This window comes from Zeus faber (assembly GCF_960531495.2).
Source record: "Zeus faber genome assembly, chromosome: 20".
NCBI lineage: Eukaryota > Metazoa > Chordata > Actinopteri > Zeiformes > Zeidae > Zeus > Zeus faber.
Window position 1 is genome coordinate 3,990,379 of NC_137207.1, and position 21,912 is coordinate 4,012,290.

At 43.9% G+C, this 21,912-nt stretch overlaps 1 protein-coding gene across 1 annotated transcript in view; it reads right to left on the reverse strand.

The window, feature by feature from the left end:
* stxbp4 (syntaxin binding protein 4) overlaps positions 1 to 21,912 on the reverse strand; it is a gene marked incomplete at both ends in the record, with an annotated part of 75,426 nt that overhangs the window by 45,583 nt on the left and 7,931 nt on the right. Inside the window, 9 exons of the mRNA XM_080021909.1 lie at positions 4,221 to 4,330; positions 5,064 to 5,160; positions 5,933 to 6,030; positions 10,335 to 10,785; positions 12,895 to 13,120; positions 13,714 to 13,820; positions 15,032 to 15,164; positions 16,489 to 16,654; positions 18,349 to 18,434. Coding sequence (XP_079878035.1) covers positions 4,221 to 4,330; positions 5,064 to 5,160; positions 5,933 to 6,030; positions 10,335 to 10,785; positions 12,895 to 13,120; positions 13,714 to 13,820; positions 15,032 to 15,164; positions 16,489 to 16,654; positions 18,349 to 18,434 — 1,474 coding nt within the window. The remainder of the gene's footprint in view (positions 1 to 4,220; positions 4,331 to 5,063; positions 5,161 to 5,932; positions 6,031 to 10,334; positions 10,786 to 12,894; positions 13,121 to 13,713; positions 13,821 to 15,031; positions 15,165 to 16,488; positions 16,655 to 18,348; positions 18,435 to 21,912) is intronic.

Genomic DNA, 21,912 nt, shown 5'->3' on the forward strand with positions numbered 1-21,912 from the left:
CATCTGTAGTTCTCTCTCCTGGTATGAAACCATACAGCTGCTTGCTGATCCCCACCTCTCCTCTTAAGCTAGCCTCACAACCCTTTCCCATAGCTTCATGCTGTGGCTGATCAACTTTATTCCCCTGTAATTACCACAGCTCTGTATGTCTCCCTTATTCTTGAAGATGGGTACCAGTACACTTCTTCTCCACTCCTCCCGTATCCTCTCCCTTTCCAGGATGTTGTTGAACAGTCTCGTTAGGAACACCACTGCCATCTCACCTAAACATTTCCATGCTTCCACAGGTATGTCATCTCAGCCAACTGCCTTTCCGCTCTTCATCTTCTTTAATGCTGTTCTCACATCATCCTTGCTAATTTGCTGCACTTCTTGATCCACATCATCCACTCTTCTCTCCCTCTAATTTTCTTAATTCATCAACTCCTCAACATACTCCTTCCACCTTCTCAACACACTCTCCTCACTAGTCAGCACATTCCCATCATTATCCTTCATAGCCCTAACCTGCTGTACATCCTTCCCAGCTTGGTCCCTTTGTCTTGCCAATCGGTACAAGTCCTTTTCTCCTTCCTTACTGTCCAACCTCCCATACAACTCGTCGTATGCCTTTTCCTTTGTCTTTACCACTTTTCTCTTCGCCTTGTGCCGCATCAGCTTGTACTCCCGTCTACTTTCTTCATCTCTCTGGCTATCCAATCTAACCTCTTCTGCTCTATGCTCTCCTGTACTTTCTCATCTCACCACCAAGAGTCCTTGTCTTCCTTCCTCTTCCCGCATGATACACAGAGTACCTTCTTGGCCGTCTCCCTCACCACTTCTGCAGTTGTTTCCCAGTTATCTGGCAACTGTTCATTCCTGCCTATTGCCTGCCTTACCTCTTCCCTTAATTGCATGCAACACTCCTCCTTTTTCAACTTCCACCATTTTATCTTTGGCTCTTCTTTCACTCTCTTCCTCTTCTTGGCCTCCAGAGTCATCCTACAGACCACCACCATGAGCACCATGCTGCCTAGCAACACACTCCCCTATCACCACTTTGTGGTCACTAATCTCTTTCAGATTGCACCTCCTGCATAAGATGCCTACCTTTGTGCACTTTCCTCCACTCTTGTATGTCACCCTGTGTTCCTCCCTCTTCTTGAAATACGTATTCACAAAAGCCAATTCCATCCTTTTGGCGAAATCCACCACCATCTGTCCTTCCACATTCCTCTCCTTGACACCATACCTACCCATCCTTCTCATCACCTATGTCTATGATCCCTTCGCCAACATGCCCATTGAGATCTGCTCCAATGACCACTCTCTCTCCCTAAGGGACGCTCTCCACCACTACATCCAACTCACTAAATAATTATTCTTTCTCTTCCATATCACACCCAACTTGGGGAGCATATGGGCACTGACCACATTCATTATCACCCCATCAGAAACAGACTTTATTCATCACGCAACACACCACACTATAACACATGCTTGCACACACACACATGCTTTGATGGTGGCCGGTGAAATACGTCCTCATCCAGCTTGGTCCACTCCTTGCTGTTGGCGACAGGCCACTTAACCCGACGATGTTCAGATTTCCTGCTTGGTGGGGGGACATGTGTTGCTTGGAGGTTCCGGGTACTGTGGGGGGACTCCGGACCCGGCTCCTCCTCCGTCTGACCAGGTTCTACAGTCGGCGCAACAAGGACTGTTGCGTCAGCTGTCGTTCCTGAGCGTCGCTTCACCTGTTCCTTCCTGAGACAGGCCATCTTAGTCTGGTGGATCTTCAGACCTGTCAGGTTTTTGCAGACCTTGCCACATATACAGACTGCGCTCGTAATCCGTTGTTAAGTTTAGGTATAAGGTTAAAGATGGTTAAGTTTGGGTACAGTGGTACCTTGAGTTATGAGCGCACTAACATACGAGTTTTCCGAGTTACGAGCCGTCGTTCCGTCAAATTTTTTGTCTTGATTTGCGAGCAAAAATGTGAGTTACGAGGAGTGAGCTTTAGGTACCGCCGCTGGTGGGCGTGGCGAGCGAATCCGGTCAGCATCCCGCGTCTTACTCCTTCACTTCACGTGGTTATGTGAGCGTGGAAGCATCGCTTTTGTGTTTTGTGCTCATGTTTTGTGCTTTTTGTGTAGTTATTTTGCCAATTTTTTTTTCGAACCATGGGTCCGAAAAAAGTAAGTGCTGAGAACAAGCGGATGATGTCCATTAACTTAAAGCACAAAATAATAGAAAAACATGAGCGAGGTGTGCATGTGATGGAATTGGCGAGGCAGTTCGAGCGTAGTACTTCTACCATATGAACCATACTGAAACAGAAGGAGACGATAAAGGGTATTACACCAGCCAAGGGCGTTAAAATAGTGTCTAAGCTACGGACCACTGTCCATGAAAAGATGGAGAATCTGCTGTTGGTGTGGTTGACCGAGAAGCAGCTCGCAGGAGATAGCGTGATGGAGGGTATCATCTGTGAGAAGGAAAAAATGATCTACACATTCTCTTTTATTGTGTTTTATTATGTTTTTTATACAATATTTGTTATCTATAAATACATTTTTCTTATTTAAAAACACGTAACGAAAAAAAGTTGGGGTGTTTTTTGGGGGGCTGGAACGGATTAATGGCATTTCAATTAATTTCAATGGGGAAAATTGATTTGCTATACGAGCAGATTGAATTACGAGCTCTGTCACGGAACAAATTAAACTCGTAAGTCAAAGTACCACTGTATAAGGTTAGAGATGATTAAGTTTAGGTATAAGGTTAGAGATGGATAAGTCTAGGTATAAGGTTAGAGATGGATAAGTTTAGGTATAAGGTTATAGATTGTTAAGTTTAGGTATAGGGTTAGAGATGGATAAGTCTAGGTATAAGGTTAGAGATGGATAAGTCTAGGTATAAGGTTATAGATGGTTAAGTTTAGGTATAGGGTTAGAGATGGTTACGTTTTGGTTTAAGCTTAGAGATCGTTAAGTTTAGGTATAAGGTTCAAGATGGTTAATTGCAGGTAAATGGTTAGAGATGGTTAAGTTTAGGTATAGGGTCAGAGATGGTTAAGTTCAGGTATAAGGTTAGAGATGGTTAAGTTAAGGTATAAGCTTAGAGATGGTTTAGTTTAGATATGAGGTTAGAGATGGTTAAGTTCAGGGTTAGAGTTAGGTTGTCGTCCATGTCCAATACATTTTTCAGACAATTGGGGTTTCAGAATAATGGGCCGTTGGAACAATGGCATGGCACCCTATGCTCCACACTTTCCATTTTGAGAGCATGTGTACAACAGATTTATTTGTTTGCGGCAACAACAACATTAAAACATATAGTGGCATGGTGGCGCAGTGCATTGCACTGCTGCCTCACAGCAAGAAGGTCCTGGGCTCGATTCCCGCCTGGGGCGCTGTTGGCACCGTGCTCCGGTGGGTTATCTCCCAAATAGGAGCCTTTCTGTGTGGAGTTCGCATGTTCTCCCCGTGCTCACATGGGGTTTCCTCCACCTCACGTCAGTAAGGACCCCCCTCAAAAACATGCACCCATCATCGTCTGACGGGCGATGGACAATTATCACCTGGTCCCCGGGCGCGTCCACGTATGCTGCCCACTGCTCCTGGCTGTGCCCCCGGAGGAAGGACAAGCCAGGATGGGTCAAAAGCAGAGAATCCATTTCACCGGCCACCATCAAAAGCATATGTGTTGTAGTGTAGTGTGGTGTGTTGCATGACTAATAAAGACTCTTTCTTTCTAGTTCATTTTTTATTGCTATACTATGCTATTTATTATGCTATTTGCAATTTGCTACACTATTTGTTATGCTATACCATGCAATTTGACACTATTTTAACCTGGTACATAAATCGCCGAAGGATGTTGTCAATGAAACACATCCACTTTCAATAAATATAACACTAGCTGTGATGCATTTAAACATTATGTGCCAACCAGTGTTCTGATTGACAGAAAACCAAATAACTGTACAATGATTCCAGAATTATCGTATACCAGGGCAAACTGTCATACATTCAGAACAAGACTGCGACATACCTAGAACAGCTTTTGCAACTATATGAATCTGTGCTGAGGACCCAGGCACCAACCCCCCGAGACGAGAGGTCTGATTGGATAATTAATGCCAGTAAAGAAATGGCTGGCATGCACAATATGCCTGAAAAACGACATTAAACCAGTCTTCAGGGAGCGCATCGCAGAGTGAGAGTGTGTTCTCCTACCAGAGGGTTTGTGGGGTTCTCGAGAAGGCAGGACAAGTCATCAGAGTTGAACCTTGACCCCAACTGCTCCAGCTCGAGCTTAAACAGTTCTCTGGTCAGGTTCTCAAAATCTACACACACACACACACACACACACACACACACACACACACACACACACACACACACACACACACAGAGGAACATATTAATACACATGCATGGACATACACACATACATACAAATACAGACAAAAACAAAACTATGCACACACCTCAGAGCTTGCACGCACACACAGACACACACAAACACGAACACACAATCACATGGGAACACATACACAACACAAAAATACATTCATGCAAACACACAACTGCATGTGTGTGTACATACACAGGCATACACACACATACACACAATTACAGACAAAAAAACACATGTGCACGCACACACACACAAACACACATTCACACAGGAACACCTAAATACACAAATTCATGCAAACACGTGCACATGCATGCACCTACACGAATACACGCACAAACACAGATATACACGCACCTAAACACACACAAACACAAATACATATTCACATGGGAACACAAACAGCATACACAAATACAGAAATTCATGTATAAACTACAGCTGTACCCCGTGTCGATTGCCACAATAACACACATTTAGAAAACAACAAATGCGGAAAAAAGCAGGCTACTCAGAGAGCAGACACCCCAGAGCAGACAAGGGGGAAACACGGTCAGCCCGTGGATGTGTGCAGCCCGGTTGGGGTTGGGATGTTTGCCAGAGAAGGATAATGTTGAGGGAAGGTGAAGGGTTAAGTACAGAAGGGCGTCGGCCCTTACCTGCATAGGCCACAGTCCCAGCGGGGTCCGCTTGCAGCCGAGACCTCAGAGTCTGTCTCTGAGCCTCAGTGGGCTTCAGGCCAAGCATTTCCAGAGCCTGGGAAAACACACGCACGCACGCACGCACGCACGCACGCACGCACGCACGCACGCACGCACGCACGCACGCACGCACGCACGCACGCACGCACGCACACACACACACACACACACACGTACCCAGGCGCGTACCGGAAAAGGCATGTGTGAACATACACAAACACGCACATCCCATCAATAAAATTATAATGTACACTCACACACACACATACACACACAGACACACACAGACAGACGCACACACACTGGAAGGTCAATTTCATGAATCGGAACAAAACACATCACTATTTACAGTGCTATGACCTCTTAATTAACACATCGACTAATTTAGCCTGACATATGGCAGTTATTCAATACCAGGTTCAGGGTCTTGCACCCACACACACACATACACACACACACACACACACACACACACAAAACAATGGCGTGACTGTGTACAAGATTGAATACAATGTATTGATCTGGTCATGAGGCTCTGGGAATGTGTGCACACACACACACACATGCATACATTCAAACACGTTTTTCTCATCGGTTTCAGAGGGTGACAGAGGGGAGTGACAAAGTGACAGTCGCAGTGAAATGGGAACCCACCTGACATCTAACATGAACACACACACACACACACACACACACACACACACACACACACACACACACACATACACACACACACACACACACACACACACACACACACACACACACACACACACACACACACACACACACACACACACAAACACCACACTGCAACACACACAGACCTGCTCCAACCTCTCTAGTCTGAGGCGACAGCTGGTACTGATGGAGCATTTCTTATGTGGGGGCTGGATGCTGGCTGGCTGGACAGTGGAGGGGGGATCTGTCGAGATGAGAGAGAAAGAGAGAGGGAGAGAAAGAGAGAGACAGAGAGAGAGAGAGAGAGAGAGAGAGAGAGCGAGAGAGAGAGAGAGAGAGGTGGCATGAGTAAAATGAACTGTGATAATTCAAACACAGAGGTTGTGACTTTGATATTAGTTGATATTTGCCAGAAGTTAAAAACAGCGGGCGTTATCAACTTTACATTCTCAAAGATTTAATCTAGGTGCTGACACCACAAAACCGTCTAAAATGAGGGCGGCACTCTCATTCTGTATTGTTTTATTTTTTTGGGTCCAATGTAGGAATTAAGGCATTAATATGCAATAAGTCAAAAATGTCAAACAAAAAACTCTTGGCTGCATCCACTCTGAACACTGACACATCAATGCTGAGTATAAGCATAATTTTACTTTGATAACAGCAATATATCTGGCTTGTTTAAATTGCAAGGGGGCATCAAAAGCATGCACAGCTTTAAATATATGTAAATATTCAAAAATTATTCTTTAGACGTATTCACCGTGAAGCCGTTGCAAGGGCGGTTTGGTTTATGTACGGTAAAAGGTAGAGTCACATTCCCTTGGCCGCTGTGCCAGAAATTATTTCACAGAAGACCCAATGACGTAAATCACCAGAGCATTCCCCTGGATTCCTCAACGGGGCCTGTTGTGCTGTTGCTGGGATCTAGAGGGATAGAACGCGTTTCACACCTCTCCAGCCAATCACATGCCATACCTCCTCCTCGCCTCACTTCCATGTGCCATCTGGATGAGGCCAAGATGGCGGTGGCGTAGGAGGGAGTGATTTTCACGCTCTGCCAGGTAGTGGTTCAGGTTTTGTGTACAACCAAAAAAATGTGAACGCTTGTGAACTAAATATACAGAGAATACTAGATAGAGATTTAAAGGCCACCTCCAGTAATTATTTTATAATTTAATGTTATTCTATATATTCATTCCCCGGTGCAATGCATCATTCCATTATTGACATTCCACAGTGACATTTTTGACAAATAACTGATTTTAGCACCAGTAGTTCAAAATTTCAAGCATACCTGAAAGTGATGTACACCTATCCAAGCTGAATCAAAAATCTGCCCTTGATGTTCCCTCAACTTTCTCTTTGGAAGGAGGAAAGAAGCAGAAAACAGAAAACCACGCCTTGCTGACTGGCAATGTTAGAGTCAGAAATAGACACTGAAGATGCACCGTATGAGAGTGAAGAAAGGGAAGAACGAATAAAACAGGTGGTCACTATCAGCATACTATCAGCTGTAAGAATGATAGTGTCACTCTTTGCCTTCAGAGTAGCTGTGCTAGTTCTTGGAGTGTTGTCATACAGTCCTGGACTGTGTGGAATCTACATTGCACCTTCCCTAGAAATTCCCAAAAAGGTTTGTGATCAGTCGAGGGCATGGTAGCGGTTGACTGCATCTTGGTCTTCATGAAACCCTTTGGTGTGCATGGAGGTATTATCATCCTGGAGTATAGGCAGGCCATGAGAGAACAGTGTTGAAACCATAGAGTGTATTTGGTGTCACAAAATAGTCTCATACTTGGTCATTCTATGACCACACGGAGATGCAGAGCAATTACTGGACCCAGTCCCCTGAGATGGCTGCCCATACCATTATGGACCTCTGTCATCAGGTGGCAACGGACATTTAGGGTTGAAGGCTTCCTTTGGCTTTCTCGAAATGTTGGACGTAGGAAAACGGTAAAGATGACTTATCAGACAACATTGCTTTTTTCCTGATACCAGATTATGCATCTTTGTGCGCTAAGGAAGAAGCAGTTTCCGAATGGCAGTCGCCCCAAAAATTCAAGCTTTGTGAAGCGCACACAGTTGGCCAATTGTAAGACCTCTTTATAGCTGACACATGCTGCTAAACGGCAATCAACCTGATGTGACACAGCATTGCAGTAGCGACTAAATTCAGATTTAGTTACTTCAATGTTCATTTTTCATATGGTTCTTTTATACAACAAGATTCGAAAATAAAACGACCTTGTAACGTCTAGATTGCGAAGGTAACCATGGTTCCCTGAGGTGGGACTAGATGTATTACTTATTTAAGTGATCGATAGATCATGTTATCCAATTGAGAATCTACATTGACGCCAATAGCAGAGGAAGTGACGACACTCTGGTCCTGCCCCCGTGCAGGGGCATATAACCGCAGCTCACCTTCCTCGCTTCCTCTTTTTTGCCAAACACGACATGTGGCAGAGCAAACATAGTAATGTCCAACATGTTTAACCACACAAATGTGTGTGGAGCCCCCCCCCAAAGAAGGCCCATGAGGAAGAAACTCCCCTGGTGGAGTGTGCGTCCATGCCCTGTGGGTCCTCCACTCACAGGCTCCTGTAAGCCAGGTCTATGGCCGATGAGCCATCACTCCTTGGATAGATGCCCGGGTGCCAAAGCACACAAACAATTGGTTCCCGCGCCAGAAAGTGTTGGGCCAGTCTTGCTCCGCCAACTCAAAGGGCAGTGGGGCCCTGCACTGAGCTGTTAACTCAAAGACCTGACTCAAAAAAACAGGGTGGTAATGACCTTCGGAGTGAAGGATGCTTTAAGACGCATGACCACTTTATCTCCTACACCCACGAACTGCAGGCAAGATGGGTGGATTGCAGCTCGCCTACTCGTTTTGCCGAGGGGAGCGCCAGCTATAAAGACGTCTTCAAAGAAACAGTCTTGATGTCTGCGGTGTGCAGAGGCTTAAATGGCCTACATTATTTATGAATGCTTTAAATGTATATGTAAAGTTAACCAACTGTGCATACAACAGAGTTCATTTAAGGATCCTAAACTTTAACATATCTAAACACCCACACAAACACACACACAAATCCAGATACGCAAAGAACAAAAATAATAGGTGTCAGAGTGGTGGTCATAAATATTTTTTAGTTTTTATATTGTATAATATTGAATATTTACTCAAATTTACAAATTATGGTTATAGTATGGCACTTACATTTAAAGTTCAGGAATATAATTTTCCAAGACTCTGACGTATTTGTTATTTGTGTGTGAAACATAAAAATTGAAACAAACAACATGTACACAAAAAAAAAAACATCGGACGACAACATCATCAAAGTATCAAAGTTAATAAAGTCCAAGAAAACTGGAACAGAAATTTGGCACGTGGCCTCTTCCTGTCAAGGAGAGGGATGTAACCAGGAGGGTGTTGGGTTGTGTTCAAAGCAGGTGTTAGTGGTGTGTGTGTGCCTGTGATGAGACCGCCTGTACGTGTGTGTGTGTGTGTGTGTGTGTGTGTGTGTGTGTGTGTGTGTGTGTGTGTGTGTGTGTGTGTCCACCAGTAAGTGTACGGGACTTGTCCCCATTGGTTGTGGTGTATAAGGTCAGTATTATGTTGTGGCGCCTCCAAGCAGCAGAAAAGGCCCCAAAGACGGACAGACACCCCACAGCCGCAGGAAAGCCCCGAGCACCCCACCTTGCAGCCACAGAAGACCCCCCAGCCCCCAGAGAATCCTGAAGCCCACGGATTCACCCTCAAGTCCAGCCCCAAGGAGAAAAACCCAGTCCCAGAGAGTGCAAGGAGACCCCCGAGGGGCACACATACAACCCATCCCCATGAGCAGGCATAGGAAGCAGACGCAGGCGCAGAAATGCAACACTTCTGATTGAGTATGACAAAAAAATATACATGAAATACTCTGAATGTTGCGTGCTGAAGTTTGATTTTGCACTGCTCAACATGTTGTACTCGTCACAAGCTTTGAAACACATAGGTGCTGCACAGCAGTCCGCCAAAAAATGCGATGCCAGTGGAGGACAGCCTGGTGTGAAGCTATCCAAGCCTACATGAAATGCTTGCTGCCAGATGGACTTGAAGTGTAGAGGGCGCTTTTCCCTCTGAGAATAGTCCCTGTAGACACGCCAATATTTGTCCTATAGGGCAGTCGGAAGAATACGCCACCTCAGTTGGTACTGGAAGGGTGTAGAGAGCACCCTGGTGCTCTGAATAGTGGTGACTACCACATCTGGCAGGGCTGATGCTAGGAGCTTCTCGCCTTCAGGTACCAGGCCCCGAGGCACCACAGGTCTGCGCGTAGGTGCCATATAGTTCTTTGCGTCTGTGTGAGTAGGTTAATCGGGTTAATACACTTTTCTCCATGTTGATAGCGAAGCCTAGACTTTTCAGGTGCAAAAGAATTAAACTGGCAGCCTGTCTGTTTTCCGAGCTACCGGGCTGGGTCCACATGGCAGTTGGCCTCGAAACCCCTGACTGGGGCCCATGCTGAGGAAGGGTTAGCTTTGCCCTTCGCTAACTCGCGTCCACCTCGCGAAACAGCGGGGTAGATGGACCACATTCGTGGGGGGTTCCGGAGTAGGGCTCCCAGTCCAGCATGGACACCTTTGTATCCAGTACGGCCATGGTGGGGAGGCCCATCTTGCTGGCTGCTTGCTGGGACACTTTGATGAGCTCAGCCTCCATTAGCCTAGCCAAGGACAGCTGGCTGGAGCTCGCCTGGAAAATCAGGAAGCTCTCCCCCTCGCCGGACTCGTCCAAGTGCGATGATTCCGTCTGGGCCCCGAAGGATATTCCCTGCTGCGGTTCCCCCGAGATATGCGCCGAAAAGGAAATCGCTGGGGTTATGGGGGCCAGGCTAGCACTAGGAGGAGTGGCAGTGCAAAAGAGGCCAGCTTCTGCGCTAACGCTAGGTGGGGAAAAGGGCTCCACAGGCACGTTGCGCAGGAGCAGTGGCAGTCTCCCTTCTCCCTGCGGTGTCCGCGGTGTGGGACACCTTCCCAGATGCCATGTTTGTTCCTTCCCAAGCAAAAAAGACAAGAGAAAATAGTGAAAGGCACTGCTATACCTTACCAATCTCTACTCAAGCCGGTGACTCACACAAACTTGTGAGAGGTGGAACCTGAAAGGTGAACAGTAGAAAGCTGTGAATTTCTAGAATCTTGATGGTGGATTTCTCATACACAAAGTAAGAAAAGAGGAAGAGAGGAAGGTGCGCTGCGGTTATAGACCCCTTATAAACCACTTACTCTCCCATCTGGCGTGTAATGTATTCGATTGAATTACATGATCTGCGATCAGTCCTGTGAGTAATAGATTGCAGTCCCTGCAATAGGGAACCCCAAGATATGGTTTTACCTTATCCGGCCAACAGAAAAACTTTGGTAGTAAAGAATTCAAGGAAAGAAGGAAAACTGATGGAAACATCCGGCATGATAATAGAGTTGAACTCCCATGGCAAGTAAAAGCATTGGCATTCAATTACAAGACATTCAAGGTCAGCTGAAAATAATTAGGATGAGGCAGGTGAATGAGTGTTGGGGGAAAAGTGGAGAGAGAAAGAGAGAAATAGAGAGAGGGACATATACACACAAGAGATTGGTTCATGTTTTACCAGGGCTGCAGTCTTTAACGTTGTCACTTGCAGGCACTGAGGAACCACAAGCCTCCGTTCTGGCGGGAGCCACACGTATCTACAATTAATAACAGGGTGTCATAAAGACAAAGGTGCCAGTGTGTGTATTAGTTTCAAGAGGCAGCTAAAAATTGTGTAGCCTCATTGGATTCTGGCTGTCATCAACGACAACTGTTTCAAAACCTTGATGATATGTGCATGGAAAAGTCCTTACTTTGTGCACAAGAGCTGGATAAGCAAAGACAGCACCAGATTCATGATGCGTGAGCATTGGCCACATTTGTTATTGTAATTTGATAAATCTGAAACCTTCTAAAGTGACAGGCGTGTAGTTGAAACTTGTAATTAGCATAAACCACGCCTCGGCTTCTCCATATAAGAAACTTCCTGGTTCCGGCATAGAGCTGGAGGAGGAGCCGACTCTACTGCGCATGTCTGCTGAAGATGGCTTGCGCTGCACGGTGACCGAGCCAGTGGTACTGGTGTCACAGGAGCCTCGGGGAGGAAAGTTGATTGAAATAAAAGTTTCATTTTTTTTCTATTCATTAATTGCATGGAGGCTGTTGGTGCTTGTAGCCAGGAACCCGATGGAGGACTTGGATTTGGTCTCGGTTGGGCGCGTCCAGGTTATTCATGAATCCTTCATATGTGTATGTGTAAAGTTAACCAACTGTGCATACAACAGAGTTCATTTAAGCATCCTAAACTATCAGAACATCAACACACACACACACACACACACACACGCACACGCGCACACACGCACACACACACACACACACACACACACACACAATGGTTTATTTCCTATTTAAATGCAATATTTCTGATTGAGTATGACAAAAAATATACATTAAATGCTTAGAATGTTAATGAATCAATTTGTCACTATGCGCTACTCATCATGTTATTGTACTCGTCACCAGCTTGAAAACAGATGTATTCTGGCATCCTTAAAGGACATCTCAAAGTTGTTGTTCTTTTCTAGAAATTAAATGATTGATGATGATGATTAATATTTCATGGTTTTAAGTTATTTTTGGAGCGATACTTGGCAAAAAGTGACATATGAATCTCTTAGCTCACTTTTGACTCCAAGTCTGTTGAGCAAGTCGGATATCTACGTAGAAAAATCCTCCACCAGAGAAAAATTGTTTGAGTGGTCTCTATGTTCACTTTTGAGTCTCGGTTATCAATACTAAGTAGTGATGTTGGTAAGAATTTGTTTGTATATTACTGATTGCCATGGTGCTGCTCATTTGTGATGTTCAATTACAATAAAATCTATAAACTACTGAAGGCACAGGGATGACATTGCCATTGACCTACTTTTGAATCTAGGTAAGATAAACAAAAAGACAATTTCTCCAAAGCCTGGAGTATCCCTGAGTGGAATCATAAAACACATTCAATAAGAATCATAATCCAACGACTGGGTCCCAGACCTGGCTGATGTTGACCGGCGGCAAGGTCTCACTGGCAGGGTTGCGGCTGGAGGTGATCTTTGTGACCAGGGCCGGCTGCGGAGGTAAGATACTCAAACCTGCAGTCCCGGTCTGGGGCACAGCGCCCCCTCCAGGGCCCTGGAGGGAGATAGGGCTCTGGGTTCCACTGCTGGAACTGGAGGAGGACCTCCGTCTGATGAAGGCTATCTCCACTGTGGGGTCTGGTCTGGGGTGAAAAAAAACATCACGGTGTGCTTAGATAAGATGAGATAAGACTCCATTGATGCATGAATAGAGTCCAAGATTTTAGAGCGCAGAACTCCTTTTTTTGCTTGATGGGGTAAAAAATTGCCATTTAATTGAAATATGAGTTCTCAAAATTGAACAGACCTTTAAATTCTTCTGTGGCCAAACAAAGAGACAATATATACAGTAGCTGCATTATTTTGGGACTGTGTGTGGATGTACGTGTGTTATTATGAAATTGCTTGCAGGCTGAAGAGTTCAACATAGGTCACTTTAGCAGCATCAACCAGTCTTGAAAAATTGTCTTTATATCTATTTTATCATTTGATAACAAAAAATATCTACAGTTCAATATATCTGCATCAACACCATAATGGACCTACACATAATCCAAACATTGTGTTGTTAAATATTTGGTGTCCTTTTGTCCTTTTGTCCTTCTGTCAAATTTTCGGACAAAATTTCTGCCTCATGATGCTGTTTTGAAGTTCCTTTGAATTATTCAATCCCGTGGGGATCCTGTGAAGGGGATTCAAATAAAACCGGCGTCGGCTTGAATCACACTTGTCTGACCTCAGTTTGGTGCGCGTCAGGATGCTCCTGGCCTCCTCGTACGTCACCCCGATCAAGGACTCCTTGTTAATGGACACAAGCTGGTCCCCGACCTGCAGTCTGCCGTCCTGCAATGGCCAGTATGCATTCAGGTATTTTCCCCCAAACGCACATGAAATACGTTGAAATGTTTTTGTTTTTTAAACAAGTTAGCATGAGAAAAGAAATGTAGAAAAACAATAATAAAACAAAAATTATATATTATTAATATTTTGAGGCGCATCATAAAATAATAAATCAATCAATGAAACCAAATATATCTTAGCATACTTTTATTTGAATGTAAAGTACCATCTGACACAATTTATATTATTCAAATTGAAAATAACACGTCCTAGATCAAGACTCAAGACAAACTATATTGTAGAAGAACAAGATTATTAATTTGTCACACAGCACACACACCACAACACATGCACCCATGTGGCGACGACAACCAACACACACACACATGCCACAAATGGTGGTCGGTGATACTCTGTTTTCTGCTTTTAACCCATCCTGGCTCATCCTTCCTCCCGGAGCAGCCAGGAGCAGTGGGCAGCGTACAACAACGCGCCCGGGGACCAATTTCAAACTTCCATCGCTGGTCAGACGACAATCTGTTTCTTTGCGTGCTTTTGTTGGGGGTCCTTACCGATGTTATCTGGGAGAAACCCGATGTGAGCACAGGGAGAACATGCAAACTCCACACAGAAAGGCCCCTAATCGGGAGATAACCAACTGGGGCACTGTGCCAACAGAGTCCCAGGCGGGAATTGAACCTAGGACTCTTTCTGTGAGGGAGCAGTACAAGCACCGTGCCACCGTGTATTGTATTGTACGTTGTTTTGTTGCAACTGTATGCTGCTTTGTTCTGTTTTATAACTACTATTACGACTACTGTTACTGTTGCCACTACTATTTTCCTAACTGCATTGTATGTACTGTATGTGTGTTTGCTTTTGCTGCTGAGTTTGCCTCTGGGGATTAAAAATGTTTCATCTTATCTTATTCTTATTGTGAAAAAAAAAAAGTTATTTTTATGAAATACACCACTTTTTCATTCATTCAAATAATTGATTTGAATTTATTTAGGTTATTATCGGCTGTAGGTGAGTGTTGAGTAAATGACAAAATAAACTAGCAGAGTTATAAATAATTACATTTTAAAATAATAGGGAATAAAAAATTTACATTTTTAAATTGAACCACATAAAGTGTTCACAAATAGCATTGAGTGGGGTGGTGTGTGCCTGTGGAACCATCGGTTCGGAGCTTCAAGGTGGAGGCTCCTAACCTTCTGGCAGTCTCCACCAGGCACTATCTCCTGAATGCACACCATCGGTCCTTCTGCGCGGTTGGATCCACCCTTGATGACGAGCCCCAAGCCTGTCCCCTTAGAGACGCATATCAACTGAATGACACTGTCACTGGGGAGACAGAGAGAGAGAGAGAGAGAGAGAGAGAGAGAGAGAGAGAGAGAGAGATGGGCAGAGAGAGAGAGGTGGGGAGCACACCAATGTATATTAAAAAAACTTGACTTTGTCAATTTCATAATCATAATCATAATCATAATCTCTTTCTCCATCCTCTCTCTCTCTCTCTGATATTTCCATTCTGCAATGTTTATTTTTGCTTCTTTCTTTATAATTAGGATTGCAAAGTGTGAAGCGGTGGCCTTCAATGAAGAAAAGTAGATTTACATTACATTTATTATTTGCCCAAAGTGACTTACATACATACAATGTTTTGCTATTGGAATTTCTACATGTCAAATATGTTTAAGAACCTTTTGTGATCAGTGTGAATATGATGTGTCTTTGGGCTAGGCTTACACTGCAGGTCTTCATGCCCAGTTCCAATTTGTTGCCTATGTCTGCTTTTTTTGCCTGCCTGTTTAAAGCTACTTTCCACTCATGTTTATTTATAAACCCTTATCAGTCCCACAATGGGGAAATTTGCAATTTCTCTGCATTTACCCATCCTAGTATCTGATGTATCTAGGAGCAGTAGGCTGCCATGTAGAGGTGCCTGGGGAGCAGTTAGGGGGTTAAATGTCTTGCGCAAGGACACATCAGCATGCTCCAAGGAGGGATTGAACCAGCAACCTTCTGCTTACTAGATGACTTGCTCCGTCATCTACACCTGGCGGTGTAAACGCAGCCTTATAGGCGCAGCTGCAAGTCTTATTTAGTCCTCTGGGATCAATCTTGAAATTCGTTATCGGAGGAAGGCAGGATGTGTAAATGAATATCAAGACATAAGATGCAAGTTATCGTTATTTCTTATCTCGTTTTAATCTGTAGTCAATCTTCACTGTTTTTTTGTGCCTGAATTTCCCTCTAGGAGTTATAAATAAAATAATAAAATGTTGTTAAATTTAAGTCTTATCTTATCTTTCAACACTGTCCCTGGATGCTGTTTATGAAAGCGGTATAGTAAAGTGTAGTATATGTTTGGTAGTATAGTATATCTATATATACAGTATGTATATGTACAGTTAACAAGGAGAGGGCTTTCTGCAGACATATCCCACAAAATAGTTGTCAGTGTACTCAAGTCAAAGTGTGTTGGGGACAGTACAGAAGGAGAATAAAAGAGAGAAAGAGGAAAATAGACTTTGCAGATGGGTGAGGGGGGCAGGGCTGTGGACTTGTGAATAGACTTTTTAGTCTTTTTAGTTTGCATCCTGTTCACTAAACACCATCCTTTAGCCCAAAATGTCCTGCTTCGCCAGCACTTCGGGAAGCTCACCTAAAGACCTGCACGGGCGTGTACCTGTACGTGCAGGCGGTGTAGGTAGGGAGGGGCGTGTACGGGGGTCCATGCACGTAGGCGGCGACCCCCTCCTTGGGACTGAGGAGCTGGGGGCTCTCCGACCGGGATGAGGATGAGGAGGAGGCGGTGTCCGTCAGCTTCCCTGCAGCAAGACGGAGAGAATGAGGGAGACAGAGAGAATAGAGATGAACGAGAGGAGGAAACGATCAGACAAGCATGGCTGGTAAAACCAGAGATAGAACAAGGGAGTAGGAGTAAGAAGTGTTATGAACAAAAAAACTGCACCGAGGCAGAGATAAAGGGAGAGTGAGAGTAAAAAGAGCGAGAGAGTGTGTGTGTGTGTGTGTGGGGGTGGGTGGGTGGGGGGGGGGGGGGGGTAGGAAGGAGGAACGGATGGATGCGGGGAATAAGGAGTGGTGAGGACCAGCTCGTGAGGACCAGGAGCAGTGTTAAAAAGTGTCGAAATGGGTTGTTGACGTGGTTGTTTTTGATGACACCGTCATCGAGATTGCCACATCTGATGCAAAGACGTCGCTCTAAATGATAATGTGGAAATGTGGGATTATATTATCTGGGACCAGGCATTGAAATTCAATACTTTTATATTACAGAGTGAATTTGAGAGTCGTTATAGTCTGTTGCACTTCGACACTGCTAGTTTGATACCAACTAAGGCAACTGAGGCATAGTTTGAGGAGCTATTTATTTTGCCAGCCTATTTAAGCAGGCTATCCCTCTTGCCCGACCTGCTTTGCTTCCTGCTTTGCCGCCCGCTTGCTTGCTGCGCTCCCTCCACCTCTCCTGCATCCACCTTTTTGAGTCTACTCTTATATCCAATGTCGGGATTCGAGCTAATCAGTCATATATTCTCCTATATTATTATTGCTCGTCAAGCATGCGTTTGTTTGCTGTACAGCTCTTCAGGAGTGGTGAGCAGTACAGCCCAGACGCACAAACTCAAACGATACTAAATAAGTAAAGTTACAATTAAATCCATGAGATTGTCTGTCAGAAAGTCAAAAATCACATCAGCATGTACTCTAATTGAGATTTTTATGAAGAAGAATTTTTTTTTTCTAAACAGTATACCTAACCTGACCTTTAAAGGTGCAGTGTCGAGAATTTATGGAACAAACTTGGCAACAAACACTGGCTCTAGAGACCTGGAGGCCTTTTGTATTTTTGGCGAGTTTTGCGGCCACCGTCTTTTCTACGGAAGCTGCCATGTTGCACCGCCATGGGGAGGGGTATTCAGTTGGTTGCGTACTACAACCTCTCCACTAGATGACACCAAATTCTACACACTGCACCTTTAAGTCAGTAGTTCAGCCATTAATTGAAAATAAGTATTGGAAAAAAAGTATAGTTTAACAACCGGTATTGAAGTCAAGGTACAGGTATTGGCCCTGGAAAATGGTTTAACTGTTCCCAGTGCTAACCGCAGCGCGACGTCAAATAGCTCCTACTGATTTGACAGCATCGAGATTGCGAGTTGGCGGAGAAGAGGAGTTAATACATACAAAGTTAAACCGAGGCTGTTGTGGGGTGTCGCGATGGGCTCGCAATATTGATTGTGCGTGGGAAGCCGATGTCAGAGAGAGAGAGAGAGAGAGACAGAGAGAGAGTAGGAAGGTAGGAAGAGGAAAAAACAAAACAAAAATTCTGAAAGCCACATAAGAGCCTCGTTGTGTGGTTGTCACACTGGTGGAAAAGTCAAATCTCTTGAAGGGAAAGTCCAAATACCATCTGTGGGGATTTGTCGGTTTGGGGCTGACAGATCAGTGACAGATGAGTAAGAAGTGTAGTGCATTGTGGGGCTGTTCTCTGTCGCGTCACCTGTAGAGAGCTGTGTGGGAGAGATCTGTCCGGTGTGGGTGACATTGTTGGAGCCATACTTCTCCATCAGCTCAGAAAACTCTCTCCTGGAGGCACAGTGCAACACACACACACACACGCACGCACACACACACACACACACACACACGCACACACACACACACACACACACACACACACACACACAGTTACATACACAAGCACGCACACAGACACACAGACACACACACACACACACACACACACACACACACACACACACACACACACACACACACACACACACACACACACACACACACACACACACACACACACAGACACAGACACACACAGACACACACACAAACTTTAGTTTAGCTGAGGAGACGATCACAACCCTGAAAAATTACAAAAACATTTTCAAAAAGCAGGAAAAAAAAAGAAGCAACTTTAAGATTTATAAATTTGACAGATATAACCACACACAGAGTTATGGGATGAACGGCTGTTGGAACGCATGGTCGCTGAAATTCTACGTCAGGTGTTTGTCTCCCCCCGATGGACGTAGCGGAAAAAACAAGCAAAGAACATTTTCATCCGTGAAGCTTCAACGTAAGGACAAACAAATCCCGAACCACGACAAGCCCACATTTCAACAGAGAAATCAATGGCATCCCCTGATCTTAACCAGTTGCCCGGGCAAGGGAAAAACTCCCAGAATAAGCAATAAAAGCAGGCCTGCTTGTAAGACCGTCATTGACTTATCTGGATTTGATTCAGTTGGCTTGTTAATGCCTCTTAGTCTGTTAGTAAACAGGCTTGGTGCTGCACTTTGAACTGTCGAATTACCAGCCTGACTGTGGATTTAAGCTTAAGCACCTCCAGCGCTCCCTGGAGCCCGTTGGAAGTTCTCAAGGTGAGGATCAGCTCCCAGAAGGTCTCTGTAAACGTTTAAGCTCGGGTACGGTTCAGACAAGCTTTCAGAGCAAAGGCGTGCCTTTTTCCCCCCTTCTACATTTTAAACATTAATCTGATTCCGTGATTCAGAGCAGCTTACAATAGTGAGAGAAGATAGAGGTTTCGGATGCCGTGCCAGCTTCGTCGTGACGCGTGCCCGTTGACACCTCGGCTTGTTGGGAATTAGCAGGTTGACTTTAGATGCAAGCAGGGGGAAATCGCTAACTTTTTTTGCTAACATTTATTATTATTATTATTATTATTATTATTATCATTATTATTATTATTGTCGTTGTTGTTGTTGTTGTTATTATTAATTTATTATTATTATTCAATATTCAAGATTGAAGAGGTTTATTCGTGACATACATATACATACTTTCATACATATATGCAGTGAAATGTTAACCCTTATTATTATTATTATTATTAATATTAATATTAATATTATTATTAATAATATTAATATTAATATTAATAATAATAATAACAATAATACATGTTAGCGAAAAAGGTTTGCGATTTCCCCCTGCTTGCACCGAAAGTCAACTCACTAATTCCCGACAAGCCGAAGTGTCAGTCAACAGGCACGTGTCACAATGAAGCTGGCACGGCATCCGAAACCTCTATCTTCTCTCACTATTGTAAGCTACCTCAAATCCCAGGTTTGAAGGTTGTCTGGGGTTTGCTGACATTACATCAATGTTTATTTTCTGGTCTCTCAAGAGTGCACAAAGCCCAGACAACCACAAGCACAAAATTCATCACAGGTTTAATTTTCTATTCAACCTGTGCAAGGTTGAGCTAGTCAATAGACAGCTGAGCGGCAAATCCCTTTAACATGCATCTGCTCTGACGTTGATTGCATCACAGCCTTTGTGTCCTCATGTTGACCCGTTCTACCACATAGGGCGTTTCGAGACGGTTCCAGACAACTCAATAATTGTTATGACTTGAATTGAATAATTGGTGGTTCCTGGTACGCAGCAGCGGAAAAAGAAAACCGATTTTCTTTGTTTGAGAGGATCGGTTTACTAACCCAGGCCTTATTCAAATGCTGGTTCCAATCATTTCTAACTGTTTATAGCACAACCCTGCTTTATTGTGACAAACGTCCTTTTGAAAAGGACACTTAACATGTTATTTAAGACTAAACCTTTGCCCCAACAGACTATATTTAAGCACAGTGAGAATCATCAATACTATGAAAATAACTATGCCCTACCAGCAGAATGCAGCGTGTAATTCAAATTACAAAAAGACTTGTAACAGTACCTCGCTACTTATTTGTATAGCAATGTATGTTTTTACAATATTTGACATTAATAATGTAATTTAATTAAGATTTAATCATGACTAGAAAATGTCACATTAGCCTTTTTCAAAAATGGCTGCAAGAAATCCCTGCCTGCAAGCATCAACTGGCCGTCTTTTATTGCCAGATGAGATAAAATCATCAAACAGTTGCGCAGACTGATGGTTTGCTCTGTGTGGTGTATTTATTAGTATTTTTTTTTTTTCCATTTCAGTCAGTCAGAGCTGTTTTTATGGCACAGAGATTCCTCTGGACCGGCAGTTTGATGTCCCCATTGTGTCATTGTTTGTTTGCCACACTGTCGCCATGATGTTGTGGCCTGACATTGAAAAGCTCGCGGGACAGTCGAGTGTCAGGTCAGTTTACCTTCTGCTGGTGCCCTACGCAACAGCGTTTCTCTCTGACAATGCACCGGACACATAGACACAGACGTCACGTAGCACTCACTTCAGCATTTACTAGCAGGGCAACAGAGGAGAACGAAGAAGAGTATTTGTCACCTTAGTATGGGTACAGTAGCCTTTGTACGGAAAGGGTGACATATCCACATTGTAGAAGCGGGTGTTAGTGAGCACTTTGTCATTAGTCTGTATCAGAGACCTTATGTTTTCTCATCTCCTTGAATCTCCTGACCATGTTTTCTGGATCTTAAGGGTGAAATTTTCTCATTGCAAATGCTTTCACATGCTGATCCGTAGAAAATTTGAAATATGCAACTTGTTGGGTCAAAAGTATTCCTTTAACACCTTATCTCAAGTGAATCTGTAGATGATCTTCAGGTTTCAATCACAGAGAATCCCCAGACGGTTCTTGAAGATTCCCCTATCAACATTAAAAACTAATGGAACTTATATAATTTGTTAAAATTTGAGCAATCTTCCATCAACAAATAAGGCTTAAAAAGGCAATATAAACTCACATTAGAATAAAATGAAGAACAGATCAACAATTGGCACCCTTATCGGGCCATTTTCTTAAAGGGAAACTTGCTGGTTGGCAGCAAGTCGATTAAAAATACATTTTTTCTTTTTTTTTTCTTTTACTTAACTAAGAATTAATGCTGGAGTCATTTTTGTAATGCATTTAGCCACGGCCATCTCTAAATCGGGCATTGCACACAAAATGTAATGTGATGTCACAGGACAGAGCTTATGCTACAGTGAATGGCAACTTGGCAAGTAGAAAGGATAATCAGAGATTCTCAGAGTGTGTTTTTATTTTAGATTTAGATTTATTTCAAAGTATCCTACTTGTATGAAAAGAAAAATGTCAACATAACTGAGAGGCGGTTCCACTCCGTCCTACCGGGA